This window comes from Leucoraja erinacea, chromosome 20, assembly GCF_028641065.1.
Source record: "Leucoraja erinacea ecotype New England chromosome 20, Leri_hhj_1, whole genome shotgun sequence".
NCBI classification, from domain to species: Eukaryota; Metazoa; Chordata; class Chondrichthyes; order Rajiformes; family Rajidae; genus Leucoraja; species Leucoraja erinaceus.
The window spans coordinates 32,255,202-32,272,009 of record NC_073396.1 but is presented as its reverse complement, the minus strand read 5'-3'; the positions used below and the strand labels follow the sequence as shown (position 1 = coordinate 32,272,009).

The 16,808-nt window shown below is 41.5% G+C and overlaps 1 protein-coding gene across 3 annotated transcripts in view; it reads left to right on the top strand.

Moving 5' to 3' along the window:
• LOC129707058 (small ubiquitin-related modifier 3-like) overlaps positions 1 to 9,429 on the top strand; it is a 261,239-nt gene extending 251,810 nt beyond the window's left edge. For all 3 annotated transcript variants that reach the window (XM_055651818.1, XM_055651817.1, XM_055651816.1), the window contains 3 exons: positions 1,212 to 1,355; positions 4,951 to 5,022; positions 9,116 to 9,429. In XM_055651818.1, the coding sequence (XP_055507793.1) occupies positions 1,212 to 1,355; positions 4,951 to 5,022; positions 9,116 to 9,178 (279 nt within the window). In that variant the 3' untranslated portion in view covers positions 9,179 to 9,429. The remainder of the gene's footprint in view (positions 1 to 1,211; positions 1,356 to 4,950; positions 5,023 to 9,115) is intronic.
• The last annotated feature ends 7,379 nt before the right edge of the window (positions 9,430 to 16,808 follow it).

The following is a 16,808-nucleotide window of genomic DNA, read 5'->3' as shown; positions in this document are numbered from 1 at the left end:
GGCCCACTGAGTCTATGCCAACCATTGATCACCAGTACACTAGTTCTATGTTATCCTACACATTAGGGGAAATTTACAGAAGCCAATTAACCTACAAACCTGCATGTCTGTGGAATGTGGGAAGAAACTGGAACACCCAGGGAAAACCCACATGTTCACAACACTGCACAGACAGCACCCATTGTTGGGATTGAAGCTGGGTCTCTTGTGCTGTGAGGCAGCATCTCTACCCCTGCACTGCCCTCGACCAAAAATCTGTTGTTTGTATCCTGGTGTATTGTTCTATTCACTCATGCCTCCTGAAATTTCTGAATCCCTTACTCGCAATTTCTCTGTATCCACCACATTCTGCTTACAAAATGAGGCTCTCCACTCTAGGACATCCAAAATGTCCTCTTTCTCCTGCAATTGTGTTTCACCCTTGCTGTAGTGGATGGATCCCTCACTCAATGTTTCATTTGTGTTCCGCAGTTTGGCTCTCGCAACCCCTCACCCCCCAGATGGAATAAGAATTGAGTTTCCTTGGTCCTCACCTTTCCACTCACTAACATTCGCATCCAACACATTCTCTAATATTTCCTCCACCTTCAAAGTGAGCATCTTCCTGTTTCCATGCCTTTCTGCTTTCTGGAGAGACCATTGTCTGCACAACTGCTTGGTTTGCTAATCTGGTACCACCCAACTCAACCCTTCTCCAGGTGCTTTCCCCTTGCAACTGCAGATGGTGTAGAACCTGTCCCTATATTTCTCTAACTTCCATCCAGGTCAGACAGAGTGCACCTCCTTTGACCTTGCCTATTGCGTTTAGTGCTCCCAATGTCAGCAAGATCAAGTGTAGGCTAGGCAACCATTTCATTGAACATTTGCGCTCTGTCTGCCAAAGTTTGCTGGAGCTTCTTGTTTCTAACCATTTTAACTCCCCTTCTCATTCCCATATCAACTTTTCTGGATTGGTTTCTCCAATTTCAAGCAATACATCCCCTACCTGCCCTATCTATCCATTTTCTCCAGAGATGCTGCTTGACCCACTGAGTTAGCATTGGGATATATCTTGGAATGTATCCAATCCAGTGCATTGATAGTCAATAGTCCAGTGATTTCTTTTATTGAAATCTAGTCTCCCCATGACCTAATGCAGTTGATACATTTGATCATTGTATTTATTTTTCTGGGGCATATATTAAATTAGATGTTTTTAATCATGGCTTTAGGAAAATGTGAAAAGCGAAGGAAATGACCAGAGGAATGATCATATTAACCTGAAAGTGGCTGGACAAGATGGGTCAGTTGTACAGTTCAAGATAAAGAAGCAAACACCATTGAGTAAGCTGATGAAAGCATACTGTGAGCGACAGGTTAGTCTTAATATGTTGGAGTGTTTTGATATATTTGCTTATTCTTTGAATTTCATATTAGCTGTTGTAAAATAGACTCGGGCCAATGTGTTTCTCCTTTTTTCTCTTAAATCCACCTGGGGCTGCATCTTTGGTTTTCAGTTTTTCTCTTTCAGAGCTAGCAGAGAGGACATTACAAAGCATGTTTACACTAAAAAGTGTAATAATTAACATACTCCCAGTACATGTTAAATTTGTCAGTGACCAGCTTACTGTTGGCAACATCGGCATTCATACATAATTAGGGAGGGGAACATCTCAGTTTGTTTCCTTTTTGGACTCCAGGGTGAATTATTTTTTCCATTTATAATATGGAAAGACGTAGCTTTAAAACACAGACATAGCTGTGTTAAAAGTTTGGTTCTAAAGCTTATTTTGGTTGCAACAGAAAGAACTTTACTTTTTTTCTGTGTTTCTTTATTCTGTGGATTGTTTGATTCGTCTAATCCCTCCAGAATATTTTCACTTACCTAAACATTTAAATACAGTTACATTTTGACAAAATAACACACTGCTCATCTGTGACTAAGGCTTTAATTGCCAAACCCAAATGGTAGAAAATGTAAATGCAGTAACAATTATACACTAGTTAAGCAACTTGGCTACTTCTCAGCACTTCAAAGATTGTTACTACCGTGATGAATAGTGAAAAGCCCTGCTTCCAACTAGAGCTTCACTCTGCTTTTGAGGCCACAGCATGTGATGGATTTGCCCGGTGAGATAACGAGAAGCTTCACCAAATGTCCTTGTTTTTTTGAGAGGCTCTTCTTTTTGTCAGTCTGATAAAGATCTTCCATGATATTGAGTCCTGGCTAGCAATGAAATCAGTAGTTTGTTGGCATGTAAACTGAATGGTCGTACAGATTGTGGTTAAATTATTACATTTAATGTTGAGTGGTTCAACACAAGACTTCTCCCAGAAAGTGATCCTTATGGCTTTGACTGGCTTTACCAATATCTACACCTTCCGAGTCATTTTTGCAGTTCGAAAATCATTGTGGGCTCTCTTAAACGAAATGAGATCTAAAAATGCAATTATTTTGCCTGCCAACGTAAATGAATCCTGATCTTACTTAAGGAATGCATTCTATAAATTATGGATGCTTGTCCTGAGAAAACAAAATTTAAACCATGTGCAAATGTTTAAACTGAATAAGTTAATTGAAGCAGTACCCTTTTGCACTAAGCAGAAATGTTAGTAATTTATATGTGATGATCATAGCATTTTAATGCTCAAAATTCCATAAAGATTAGTGTATATTCTCCTAAATGATGGGTTCAATGATGCCCATTGAACAAGCATACTGTTAATTCTAGCATGTGTAAATAAATGCAGTAGCATTTATACAGCTTGGTTCACTTTGGGGCTAATTTCAAATAACAGGGTCCAACTTACAAAAGCAATTTCCAAAATTGAACTTTTGAACTTACAAAAGCCAAATAAACTCTGAGGGGGCTAAAGGTGGACAGGTGCCCAGGACCCAATGGACTACACGCTAGGATTTTGAAGGAAGTGGCTGCACAGATTATGGACCCCATACATTGATGTTATTGATAATTCGCTGAACTCTGGGAAGAGACCAGAAGAATGGAAATTAGCCAATGTGACTCAGTTGTCCAAAAATAAAGCAAGAGGCAAGCCAGTTTAGCAGCATTGTCAAAATACTTGAGTCAATAATCAGGAAATACCATAGCTAATCAGTTAGGAAAGCAGAGTATAATTAAACCTAGTCAGCATCGTTTTAAGAGTCGTATGCACCGGATCTGAAATGAAACAATAAAATTGTTTCTTGCAAGGAACATTTGATGTAACATAACAAATATGAAAGGTAAATATATTTGACAGATTTGCTTGAATTCTTTGAAGATGTAACAAGAAGAGTTAATCGAGGGAACTTGCACTTCAGTGCATTTAGATTTCCAAAAGGAAAGTGACATGGTACCAGATAGGCGGCTGCTGCATAAATTAAAAGCATGTGGTATCAGGGAGTATGATGGAATGTAGAAAGCCATCTTGTGGAAAGGAGTTAGAATAAATGAGTGATTTTCAGACTAGAAGAAAGTAATAGAGTACCACAGGAATCAGTTCTTGATCAGACCACAGTTGCTCATTATTTGCATGGAGGAAGGAACAGTGTGTAAGGATTCTACATTTGCTTATGATGTGAAAATAGGTGGATGGGCATGTCGCAGTAAGGATACTGTGATTCTGTAAAGAGGCATTAATTGATTGAGTGAGTGGGCAAAAGACTGGCAAATTAAGTTTAACGTGTTAAATGGAAGTATGAGATCATGTACTTCAGTAAGATAAATCAAAAGAGATTATTATTGAAATAGTGAGACTGCACACATGTGATTTGGGGGATCTAGGTGTTCTAGACCACAAATCACAAAGCTAGCATGCAAGACCAATGTGCATTATGGCCTTCATTGCAATGGGTTAGAGTTTAAAAATAGAGGGGTTTTGTTTCAATTGGGTGGTGTTTGTGAGGGCCCCACCGCAAATATGTACAGCTTTGTTCCTGTTATCTAAAAATAATATAATAACATTGGTGGCAGGAACAGGAAATTCACCAGGCTAATTCCTGACATGAGAATGTTGTGCTACCAAGAGAGACTGAGCAGTTTGGGTCTGTGTTCCTTGGAGTTAAGAAGAATGAGTGGAGACCTTCAAATATATAAGATCTTAAGGGGTGGATAGGTAGATGTGGGGATGTTTTCAATGGTGGGATAGTCTCAAACAAGGAGACATTGATTCAATGTAATGAGACCTAAAATTAAGATAGATAAAAAAAATCGTATTCCATATTAATCATAAAACATAGCTCATTGCGCTTTTAAAATGTTTCATAGAAACAGAAAAATAGGTGGAGGAGTATGCCATTTGGCCCTTCGAGCCACTCAATATGATCATGGCTGATCATTTAAAATCAATACCCCGTTCCTGCTTTTTCCCCATATTCCTTGATTCCTTTCGACCCAAGAGGGGAAAAAATGGAACTGAGTATCTTCTAGCCCCACTGGTCTGTATTAATCTTTGCACACATTTCATAGCATGCCTGGTCATGGTGGAATTTGCTTTCTTTTTTTATGCACACATTCAGTACAAAAACATCAAATAAATTACTTTAAGAAAAGCAGCTGAAATCTCTATGTAAAAAAGCATGTTTGAAATTTTGAAATAGATGATGGTTTTGAAATTGTAAAATTGGGACGGTAGGTTGAAAGGATAAAGTTAAATGAAATATTAGAAACTTTTTCTTAAAATAGTCTACAGTGACAGATATGGACCTGGGAAAAATACAAAATGATATGAGAGGCTGTGTGGAAAACCATGTTTACTTTGTAACGTCAAATAGTCATGTTGAGAGCCACGACCACCAGAGCAAATATTTTAATGGCCAAGATCTTGAAAGCCATCAGCCGAGGTGTATTGAGACTGGCTGTTCAAACGAAAAGGTAGCGTGCAAAATTTAGAGCCCAATTAAAATATGGAATGGCGAGTGCCAAACTTCTGCAAGTTCTCATTTGTATGCCGACTATGTTCTGTTTGCAGGGCTTGCAGATCAGACAGATCAGGTTTCGATTTGATGGGCAGCCGATAAATGAAACTGATACACCGGCTATGGTAAGTAATCTATCTTAGATTGAAAGTAGCAGTGTACTGGGTTGAGCATCTATGAAACAATTATACTAAACTTAATGCTTGCTTTTTAAAGATCTCTACCATGTTATCAAAAGGAACATGATACAATAAAAGCACCACTAGGTCCTGCGGAATCAGAGGAAATCCCTCCCCCCCCCTCTATTCCAACCATACCATTTATCCTGCCCCCTCCCATTCCCCACCCCTCCTGATGTTGAACTCTTCTCTAGTCACCTCCACTTCCAGGCCATTTCTCTGGTAAGGAGTCCTCGCCTCCCAGTGACATCCCCTTCTGTCTCCAACATTCCTCCTCCTCCTCATGGACTATCCCTGCTGGCCTGCTACCCAGTCTGGACCCTTTCATTTACAACTGCTGGTGCAATATCAAGCATCTTAATTTCTCCTCTCCAATCTCACCCCCTCTAAACCCACAGCCCTCTGCTCACTCAGCAACAATCCCAACATCGTTATTAAACTCACTGATAAGGGAGGTGCCATTGCTACATCTCTGCTACATCGATGACTGCATTTGCAGAACTTGTTCATTTCATTAACTTTACCATTAACTTCCTCCCTGCCCTCTTCACTTGGATTATCTCTGAAGCTTTTCTCCCCTTTCTTGATTGCTCTGTCTCCATCACAGGGGACAGACTATTGACTGATGACTACTACAAATCTACTGACTCCCATAATTATCTGGACTACACCTTCTCCCACCCTATCTCTTGCAAAGACTCTATCCCCTACTCTCAATTTGTCTGTCTTTGCTGCATCTGCTCCCAAGATGAGACTTTCCAAGATGTTCCCATTCTTTAGTATATGTGATTTCCCCCACTGCCTTCCTAGATGGATTCCTAACCCATGCTCCTCAGTGTCTCGATATTCTGCTCTCACTCCCCCTCCCTCCCTGATGGAGCAAGGCTAGATGCACATCTTTCAGCCCACTAGCCTCTGCATCCAACACATCATCCTCTAACATTTCCGTCACCCCAAATGTGATCCCATTACCAGTCAAGACCTACCGGATCTCCCAGTTGCTTACTACTTTAACTCCTCTTCCCATTCCCATTCTGACCTTTCTGCCCTGAGCCGCCTCCATTGCCAGAGTGAGGTCGTATGCAAACTGAAGGACCAATATCTCCTATTCTGCTTGGGTAGCTTACAACACAATGGTATGAACATTGAATTCTCAATATTTTGATAACTACAAAACCCTCCCTCCCCTTCCCCCTAAATCCCTCTCCACTGTGCCCCACCTGAATCCGCAACCAATTCCCCCCCTCCTCCTCCACTTCCATCTACATTCCTTCCTCTAGCTTCACAATTCACAAATCTTCAACCCTTTTGTCTCACACCTTCTGTCTTTTCATCTCTGGCCTTTTCCACCATCTGCCTATCAAACCCCAACTCCTCCCCCCCGCCTCACTTGTATCATCCTATTACCTATCAGGCCTTGCCCTGTACTTCCTTTCTTCCAGCTTTATTTCCCTTCTTCACTCCCCTTCCATTCTGCCTACAATCCTTCTGAAGAAGTGTCCGGACCTGAAACTTCATTTATCGATACGCTCCAGAGATGCTGCCCGAGTCACTGAATTACTCTGTCACTTTTTTGTAAACGAGCATCTGCAGTTCCTTGTATCCACATGATTAATAGGCTGCATTTGCTGATGCGGAATTCCATTTTCTAGTTGCAGTGTGTAGGAGAGAACTGTAGGTGCTGCTTTAAATCGAAGGTAGACACAAAATGCTGGAGTAACTCGGCGGGACAGGCAGCATCTCTGGAGAGAAGGAATGTGTGACGTTTTGGGTCGAGACCCTTCTTCTGACTTGGTATTGGTCCTGGTCCAGAAAATGCTTATCTTCTATGTTGCTTACTACTTTCCTGCAATCTAATTAGAACACAGAACTGTGCAGCCAATAAAAAGGCCCTAAGGTCATATTGTCTGTGCCAAACATAATGCCATGTTAATGCCTGCACGTGCTTCAAATCTCTACCTGCATATCCATGTGCCTGTCTAAAAGCCTCTATAGCATATTCTTCCATTACTACCACTGCCAACATGTTCTAGACAACTACCACTTGATGCAGAAACAAAATCTTCATTAAACCCCTTTTCCCTCCCCTTACAACTATGCAGTAGTATTTGATATTTCTACCCTGATGAATGGGGTGGGGGTAAACAGATTCTGGATGTCTACCCAATCTGTGCCTCGCATAATTTTATAAACTTCTATCAGGTTTCTTCTCAGCCTCAGACTCTCCAGAGACAATTTGTTTATCCTATCTCGGAGCTAATACCCTTTAATCCAGGCAGCATCTTGGTAAACCTCTTCTGCACATTGTCCAAAGTCTCCACATCCACCTTGTAATGGAGTAACCAGTACTGTACACGATACTCCAAATGCTATTCACCGCTCCCCCCAATATCTGAAACTGGTCTATATCCTGCTGTATCTTTTGACAAACTTTCTTCATGCCTGCAATTCCACCATTTTTTGTAATCTGCAAACTTACAAAACTTGATCAAGTTTGCAGGTTGTGAAATACTCCATGCCCCAGAAAAAGGCTAATTAGCTTATTGCTTCTAAATGTGAGCAAATCCATTCCAATAATTGCTGCAATAATTATTACTGTAAAGTCCAGTACATCCGTCACAGATCAGGAACATTATTCTACAGAAAGGATAGAACTGTAATTGGCTCAGTTATAAAAATCATTGTTATGATTAACGGACAAATTAGAAATGAGAATTGCTGTCCTGGAAATCCAAATAATAGCTGTTTGGTGAATCTGTATTTGGAAGTAGGTAAGGCAAAATTTCAATTAATGATTTTCTTTGGAGCCTTTGGCTTAGTGATTTGTTGGAGCTTGCTGTGTACATTTCCATGCTTCCCTTCATTGACATATTCTGAGTTATGATAAATGAAAGAAATGGAGAAACACGTCTCTCATCCTCTATACTCTTGTTACTATGTTACTTTGAAAACACCAAAAAAAGGTTAAGGAGAGGTGAGGAAAGATCAACTCCAAAAGGGTTATTTTGTTTGTTCAGCTGGTTTCTGAGTTTTTCAGCTTTTTAGAGTTGTTTTCATGTTTAGTCACCTTATTTAAGTTTGCAACAAAATTATTAGCATAATCTACATTGACTGCTTTCTGCAGGTTTTTGGGGACACTGATTACAGGAATAGTGTTGTACTTAGAGGGAAATATATGGACACTGAATGTTGTAATTGAAACTTTTGTGTTAAGGTGAATGTTTTATCTTGGTATGATCAGCTGCACTTCAGACAGTTCATGAACCTGGAGTCTGCCCTCATTTTTAATGGCTGAGCATCTTTATGGACTATTGAAGAAATCCTAAACAGCTCTTTCATAGAAAAAATAAATGTGGATTTTTAATTAGATATCGTTCCACCGTTGATTTTTTTGGCACCAGTGGTTCCGGAGCCTTTCTGGATTTTCCATTTTGCTGGACCAACGGAGGTAATGGCCTCTGAGAGGAATCCAATGGTGTCGGAACGATCCGCCGAGAAACCGAGATATCAGCCTGCAAAATCGGCTAAGGGGGCGGATCTGCCGGTTCCAGCTGGGCCAGAGTTCTAGAAGGGGCAAATTTGACCCACTGATTGCCAAAAAAGTCCTGATGAGGTTGAGATTGGCTGCCTAACCTGGCCTAGGTGCCACATTTTCTGAGGGACTTCCAGGGGGGGGGGGGGGGGGGGGGGGGGGGGGGGGGGGGGGGGTTCAAACGCGCTCTCATAGTTTTGTTTGGGTTAAAGGAGGTGCCAGACCACCAGTTGCCGGTTAAATCAGTGGTCGACCTGTATGAGGAAGAAACAATAATGAGACTCAAAGAACTAATGGCGTTGCCTCAGCCTATTCGGGTAATTCACCTAATTGCTATAAATATGACGGAAGCACTTTAAATTGGGTTTGGGAGCATCCAGCATACATGATTGTCACCCATGAATGTTTTGATAGGAGTTGGGTGTTGAGGGGGTGAAATTGGTAGACGTTGATATGAAATATTGTTCTTTATTTTTCTAAATGGATGGCAATGTTTTTTCTTGGCAGTTGGAAATGGAAGATGAAGACACTATTGACGTATTCCAACAGCAGACGGGAGGAATCTGCTAACCTCAGTAATTTAATGTAAATAATGTTCCACACAATGTACATGTTCTTTCAATGGGCTGTATTTTACTCTATTCTGAACAATCTGCAATATTTGGGATGTTAAGGTGTTAGAGGAAGGGGTTGTTTAAAGAGCTGTGTGCCATCTTTGCAATATATTTGCTTTTTTTTTGCATTGTTTTACTTTCTGGAAACAGTTTTTGTTTTCTTTGTATTTTGGATTAATCCCAATAAAGTTGATCTTGTATGTACAATGTTTGTTTTGCATGGATGTTTGACCTCTCTTTACAAATACCTTTTTTTTCAGGGACTTGATGGTACTTAATATTGATCTCCCAGTATTATACCACAAATCTCTGTCGTGTTTGATACTGCGGGAACAACATTAATATACTAACCTGTTTCCCAGCATTACTAATACCAGTGGAGCTGAGAATTTCTGTGATCATAACCTCCAGAGGTATTAGCTGCTCAATTGTGAACAGAATGTCACTCTATGCTTCCATCATTGCAGTAATATAATGCCATCTGATTTTGGTTTGCTGGTCTGCAGTATGTGACCAGTGAGGTCATGTTGTTAAGAAATACTTTTCCAAGCTTCTGTGCCCGCACAATTCACCAAACTAATAGGAAATAAGAAATATACCAAGATGTTAGCTAGAGGGATGGGAAGCTTTGCTTTTCAGTGTGAAATAGAAAACATTATTCAAATGTTTCCTCCCTGCCTAAAACAAATACTCTTTTTATCCTTGCTGTATCCCCTGTTGGGAAAACTCTACAATAGTCTAACAGGGACGATAGTTGTAGAAATTGGATTTCTGTTGGAAATGGACTTAGTTGAAAGGAAAGGTGACGAATGCTTTGTGTAATATGGGTCTTTGATGTAGGGGACTTGAGAGGAAAGCAAGGCAGTTGCAGAAAATACATTGAGTTTGGAGTCTTCCCTGTGCCCCACTGGGCTGCGTGCCCATTTCTCCCCTTCCCCCTCACCCTCACCCTCACCGTCCTCTTCCCCCTATCTTTCTTCCCCTGGCTTCACAATTCACACCCCTCCATCCATGTCTCTGTATCTTTTCACCTCTGATGGTCCAGCCATCTGCCAATCAACCGCCTACCACTGCATACATCCACCTGTTACTTGCCAGGCTTTGTCCTGTCCCCAGTTCTCTACCAACTTTCTCCACCACCCCTTCCCTGAATCAAAACATCACCTATTCATGTTCTTTGGAGATGCTGCCAGACTCGCTGAGTTACTTGAGCATTGTGTATATTTTGTTGGTCAGGACAAAAGTATTTTAACTACCCAGAGGATCAATAAAATCCACCATAAAATTAATGGTAAGGTGTTGGCCTCAAGTCAACATTTATGGGCTATTCCTGGATGTAAGGTTAGTAAGAGTGTGATTATTGGGAAGATCAGCAAAAAGATGGGTCTATTTGGATTACTGCCATGATGGAGTCACTAAGGTGGTGATCAACATATGCAACAAAATAGCAATGTATTTTTAAGTTGTATCCAGGAATGAGATATTTCAACTTATCATTGACCTTGCAAATCATACTGCACATTTTTGGTTCGCTGTTTTACCATTTTAACCTCTGCCTCATTCAATCCATGGGATGGGTCTGACTGGCCTTTGAGCACCTGTCCCCATAAGTCTGAGGTCCATTTCTGACCATACCAGCTGCCCCAAATGTTGGCTTGTTACAAGTTCCTGGGACCCCCAACTCCCTAAAGGGAGTGAGTCATGTCATCTGGTAGAAACATAGTGGGAGAAATGTTATGGAGGCAGTGGTTACAGATGGATAACTATTCACCAACCTACCCATGGGGGAAGAAAAGTGCAAACAAGTAGCTTTTTCATAAGTGTATAAGCTACCTGTGATTGGGTTGATGCAGTGGCACAGCAGTAGAATTGCTGCCTTACATTGCTGGAGACCAGACTTCGATCCTGACTACAGTTGCTGATTGTTCAGAGTTTGCACGTTGTTCCTGTGACTGCATGGGTGCTCTGGTTTCCTCCCACATTCCAAAGATGTGCAGGTTTGTCGGTTAATTGGCTTCTGTAATTGTATTTAATGTGTAGGATCGAGCTAGTGTATGAGTGGTCGTTGGTCGGCGTGGACTCGATGGGCAGAAGGGCCTGTTTCTACAAAATCTCTAAAACCAAAATAACTTTTTTTTTTAATTGCTTGACTGCAATAAAATAAGTTGTAAGTGGTTTTGACAATAAACCTAACCTTCCCTGAAATAAAATTATGTGCCATTACATTTTAGTGAAGTATTTGTCTCTGGTTGCTATTGCTCTCCCAGCTCTCTAGGGAGAAGAGATATTACTCTCCTACCTGCTGCTCTCCGTGATATATCACTAAATATTCAGACATATTTCCTCTGGCAATGTCATCTGAGGTTATCTAAATGAATGTAGATATATCTAGGGAATAGATGGATTAAGTGAATAGGTGTTTTCCTGGAATGTTGTATCGATATTGCTAGATTTGTCTGCAATGACAAATCTACTCAGCCTGCCGGCACTTGTTCTTGCTCTAAACAATTTCCCTTGATTCCTCACACTTCTTACAAATTAAGTACAGCACAGGAACATGCACCATCCTCACCATACTTACTGCAGAGACCATTCTCTCTGCAACTCCTTGGCTAACTCATCCATCCAGCTTTCTCTACCTCCCCCCCCCCCCCCCCCAACTCAATCTTTCTGAAGAATGGTTCTGACCAGAAACATCATCTGTCCATTACCCTCCTCAGATGCTGCCTGACCTGCCAGCATTGTTTTTTTTGTACAGGAATAGACCCTTTGGTCAATTATGTATGTGTTGAACATGATGGCAAAGTAAACTAGTCTCTTCTGCCTGTATGTTGTCCATATATCTGTCCATTCCCTGTATAATTGCATGCCTATCGCAAGCCACTTAAAATGGTCTCTATTTCCAGTACCACCCCTTGCAGCATATTCCTGGCACCTACATTTCTCTCAATGGGGAAAAAATACCAAGGCTTGCACATCTCCTTTAAACGTTTCCCTCTGACTGTAAAATTATGCTTTCTCGTATTTCGACATACCCTGGGGAAAAGATTCTGACTGTCTACCCTGTCTATACCTCTCATTTTGTGAACTTCAATTAGTTCATCCTTCAATCTCCGTTGCTTCAGAGAAACGATCCAAGTTTGTCCAACCTCTCATAGCTAATACCATCTCCATAGCCTCCACATCCTTCCTGTAATGGGGCAACCAGAACTGCGCAATACTCCAACATGGCCTAACAAACGTTTTATGCAGCTGGAGCATGACTTCTTGACTCTTGAACTCAGTCGTCAAGGTGCAGCCATGGGCCTGTCTATGCCTGCCTCTTCATTGGCTACATGGACAGTCTTTGTCCCAAGCTGACTGAGGCAGTATTCACAAGTCCTTGGTTACTGCAAGGAGTGCATTCAGACTGAAGAAGGGTCTTGACCCGAAACGTCACCCATTCCTTCTCTCCAGAGATGCTGCCTGTCCCGCTGAGTTACTCCAGCATTATGTGTCTATGGTGTAAATTAACATCTGCAGTTCCTTCCTAAACAGCACCTCGTACTCTCTCCGTTTGTCGACAACCAACATAATGATTGGCATGGATGAGTTGGGCCAAAGAGTTTGTTTCCCAACTCTATGACTTTCCCATGGAAAGGTAGCTGATTGTGGGGCTCCAACAAGAGTCGGTCAGAATTTATGTCTTGATGATTGTAGCTGGGACTGATTTTAGGCATAATCTTGTGCAATGGTGCAGCAGCCCCCTGGGTCGAATGGCCTATTCGTACAATTTAATAAGTTGCAACAATATTTGTTATAATCTTCATTTTGTATCAAGCCTCAATTAGCTTTCAAGCTAAATTTATATTATCCCTACACTAAATGAGTTAAAGTTAATACGCGAGTTCAGTATTTCAACTGCGCATGCCCAGGTCGTAGGTCACTCGAGATAAACATTCTCGGCAGCTGAGCTGCTGCCTGTGTAACTATATAACAATTACAGCACGGAAACAGGCCATCTCGCCCCTTCAAGTCCGTGCCGAACACTTTTTCTCCCCTAGTCCCATCTACCTGCACTCAGACCATAACCCTCCATTCCTTTCCCGTCCATCTATATTACTAAAAGTATGTTCTTGACCGGATTTCCGAGAGAACGCCGCCACCTACGGCCGTCATTTCTGGCCACCTTGCTCAGAGCCCCCCTCCGCTGCATGTGTGCCGAGGATTTTTCCCGTCGATTAAAAATGACAGAGATATTAATGTTTTTACAAAATTCCCCATTCACTCTGCTGCCCCCGCTGGCAGTGGGGGGAGGGACTATAAAACCAGGAAGTGGTGTGCCACACAGTCTCTTCAAGATGGAGGAAGGTAGAGGGTCACGTTTCTCTGAGCTGTGAATAACACTGAACTCATGTTTACTCAAATGTAAGTGCCCTTAGTGGTTCTAAAATGTTTGCAGAATGTGTCTATTGGTTCTAAAGCTTTCAAAAAATGTCTATTGGTTCTAAAGCTTGCAAAAAGTGTCTATTGGTTCTAAAGCTTGCAAAAAGTGTCTATTGGTTCTAAATCTTGCAAAAAAAATGTCTATTGGTTCTAAAGCTTGCAAAAAAATGTCTATTGGTTCTAAAGCTTGCGAAAATATGTCTATTGGTTCTAAAGCTTGCAAAAATATGTCTATTGGTTCTAAAGCTTGCAAAAAATGTCTATATTGGTTCTAAAGCTTGCAAAAATATGTCTATTGGTTCTAAAGCTCGCAAAAATATGTCTATTGGTTCTAAAGCTGGCAAAAAAATGTCTATTGGTTCTAAAGCTTGCAAAAAAATGTCTATTGGTTCTAAAGCTTGCAAAAATATGTCTATTGGTTCTAAAGCTTGCAAAAAAAATGTCTATTGGTTCTAAAGCTTGCAAAAAAAAGTCTATTGGTTCTAAAGGTTGCAAAAAAAATGTCTATTGGTTCTAAAGCTTGCTAAAACAAAATGACTATTGGTTCTAAAGCTTGCAAAAAAAAGTCTATTGGTTCTAAAATGGTTCATACTAGCGCTTCAGAAAGCCCCCACCCCGCAAATGGTGGCATGAAGTTGAAAGGCACTGCTTACTACAAATGGTGGCTTGGGTGTGGCTTGAAGTTGAAAGGCACTACTTACTGCAAATGGGGGGGGGGGGCGTGGGTGCATTGGCTTGAAGTTGAAAGGCACTACTTACTGTAAATGGAGGCTTGGTTGCTTTGGCTTGAAGTTGAAAGGCACTACTTACTGCAAATAGTAGCTTGGGTGTGGCTTGAAGTTGAAAGACACCACTTACTGCAAATGATGGCTCGGGTGTGGCTTGAAATTGAAAGACACCACACTGCAAATGGTGGCATGAAGTTGAAAGGCACTACTTACTGCAAATGGTGGCTTGGGAGTTTTGACTTGAAGTTGAAAGGCACTACTTACTGCAAATGGAGGCTTTGGAGCTTTGGCTTGAAGTTGAAAGGCACTATTACTGCGAATGGTGGCTTGGTTGCTTTGATGAAGTTGAAAGGCACTACTTACTGCAAATGGTGGCTTGAAGTTGAAAGGCACTACTTACTGCAAATGGTGGCTTGGGAGCTTTGACTTGAAGTTGAAAGGCACCTCTTACTGCAAATGATGGCTTGGGTGTGGTTTGAAGTTGAAAGGCACTACTTACTGCAGATGGTGGCTTGGGTGCATTGGCTTGAAGTTGAAAGGCACCACTTACTGCAAATGGTGGCATGAAGTTGAAATGCACTACTTACTGCAAATGGTGGCGTGGGTGCATTGGCTTGAAGAGCACTACTGTAAATGCACTACCTGTTTCCACTGTATATTGATTTTAGATAAAACGCTACCACTTACAGGTGTGATTTTTGGCCATCTTACTCAGACCCCCCTTCGCTGAGCAGGTACAGAGAATTCTTCCCATCAATGAAAAATAAAAGTGTTATTAGTTTTTTTTTAAATGTTGAAAATATCCTGTCAATCACTCCATGAAAGCCACACCTTTTCCGGTGGGGGGAGGAGGAGGAGGGGTTATAAAAACCGGAAATGTGGGTGTGGCTCAGTCTCTGCAAGATGGAGGAGGGAGAGGTCACGACTCGCTGTCTTTAGTGGCCATTCACCTCTATTCCCTGCCTGTTTATGTTTCTGTGTAAGTGCTTCTTGCAAGTTGCTATCATATCTGCTTCCATTACTGCCTCTGACCAGGTTCCGGCCAGTTACTGCCCTGTGCATTAAAAATAAAACACTTCATAAATTTCCTCTTCTCGTCTTAAAACTACCATTTCACATTTCCGTTCTGGGAAATTGACTCCAATCGTGTCCCTCACCCTCCTATGCTCAATGGAAATAATTCAAGTTCATCCAATTTTTGTCTGCAGCAAATACTCTCCAATTCAGGTAGACCTTTTCTGTTCCTCCTCTGAAGTCTCCACATCCTTCCTGTTTTGCAGGGACCAGAACTGTGCACAAAGCTTGAAATGTGGCCCAATCAGTGTGCTATGCAGTTGCAACATGACGGGCCCCCTTTTATACTCAATGGCCCAACTGATGAAGGAAAGTACGCTGTACTCTGCTGTTATTATCCTGTCCACTTGAGGTGCCTCTTACAGGGAGTTATGGATGTGCACGCCTAGATCCCTCTGTACATCAGTGCTCCTCAGAGTCCTACACTGAAAGCAGATACAAAAACAAAACCTCGTTCAAGTGGCTCCTTAAAACCTTCAAATGCCACCAAGTTATATAATTAATGTTAATAATGCATTGAGAAGTCTACTGTACAACTCAGTTTGCACGTTGAAAAATAAAAAAACATTAAACAATAGTGAGCAGAGGAACATCATCTGAAAACAGTAACTTGCCAATACATCCTAAACAGCAAAACAGCAATGACTCCACTTGAGTTGCCACTTACAGGAAATTGTGGCATGCACCCCAAGGTCCCTCTGTACATCGGTGCTCCGCAGAGTCCTGCACTGAAAGTGACTTCAAAAACCAAACCATCTTTATCGTGCACTAATGCAGTTTATAACATTAGTTTGTGCTGGGCTGACTTGCTGGCCAGCATGTCCCATGACGATTGTCCCGTGCATCACCTGCTAAATGAAGAATGTAAGTAGATACTAGGGACTGTAAATGCTGATTTACAAAAAAAGCCATCAAGTGCTGGAGTAACTCAGCAGCATCTCTGGAGGACAATGATAGGCGACGTTTTGGGTAGAGACCTTTCTTCAGACTGACTGAAGAGGGGTGAGGGAGAAAGCTGGAAGTGTGTTGGTGGCAGGATAAAGCCTGGCAAGTAATAGGTGGATACAGGTAAGTGGTTTGATTGGCAGATGGACAAATTCCAGAGATAAAAAAGACCAGAGATAAATAAGCAGAAAAGGAGAAAAGAGACATGAAATGTGAAGCCGGAGGAAGGATACGTGGAATGAGAGGAGGAGACAGGAAAAAGGTTGTGCATCCAGGTGGCCACAGGGAAGAGATTGTGAAGTGGGGTGGGGGTGAGGGAATGTACAGTGCCCTCCATCATGTTTGGGACAAAGACCCATCATTTATTTATTTGCCTCTGTACTCCACAATTTTAGATTTGTAATAGAAAAAAAA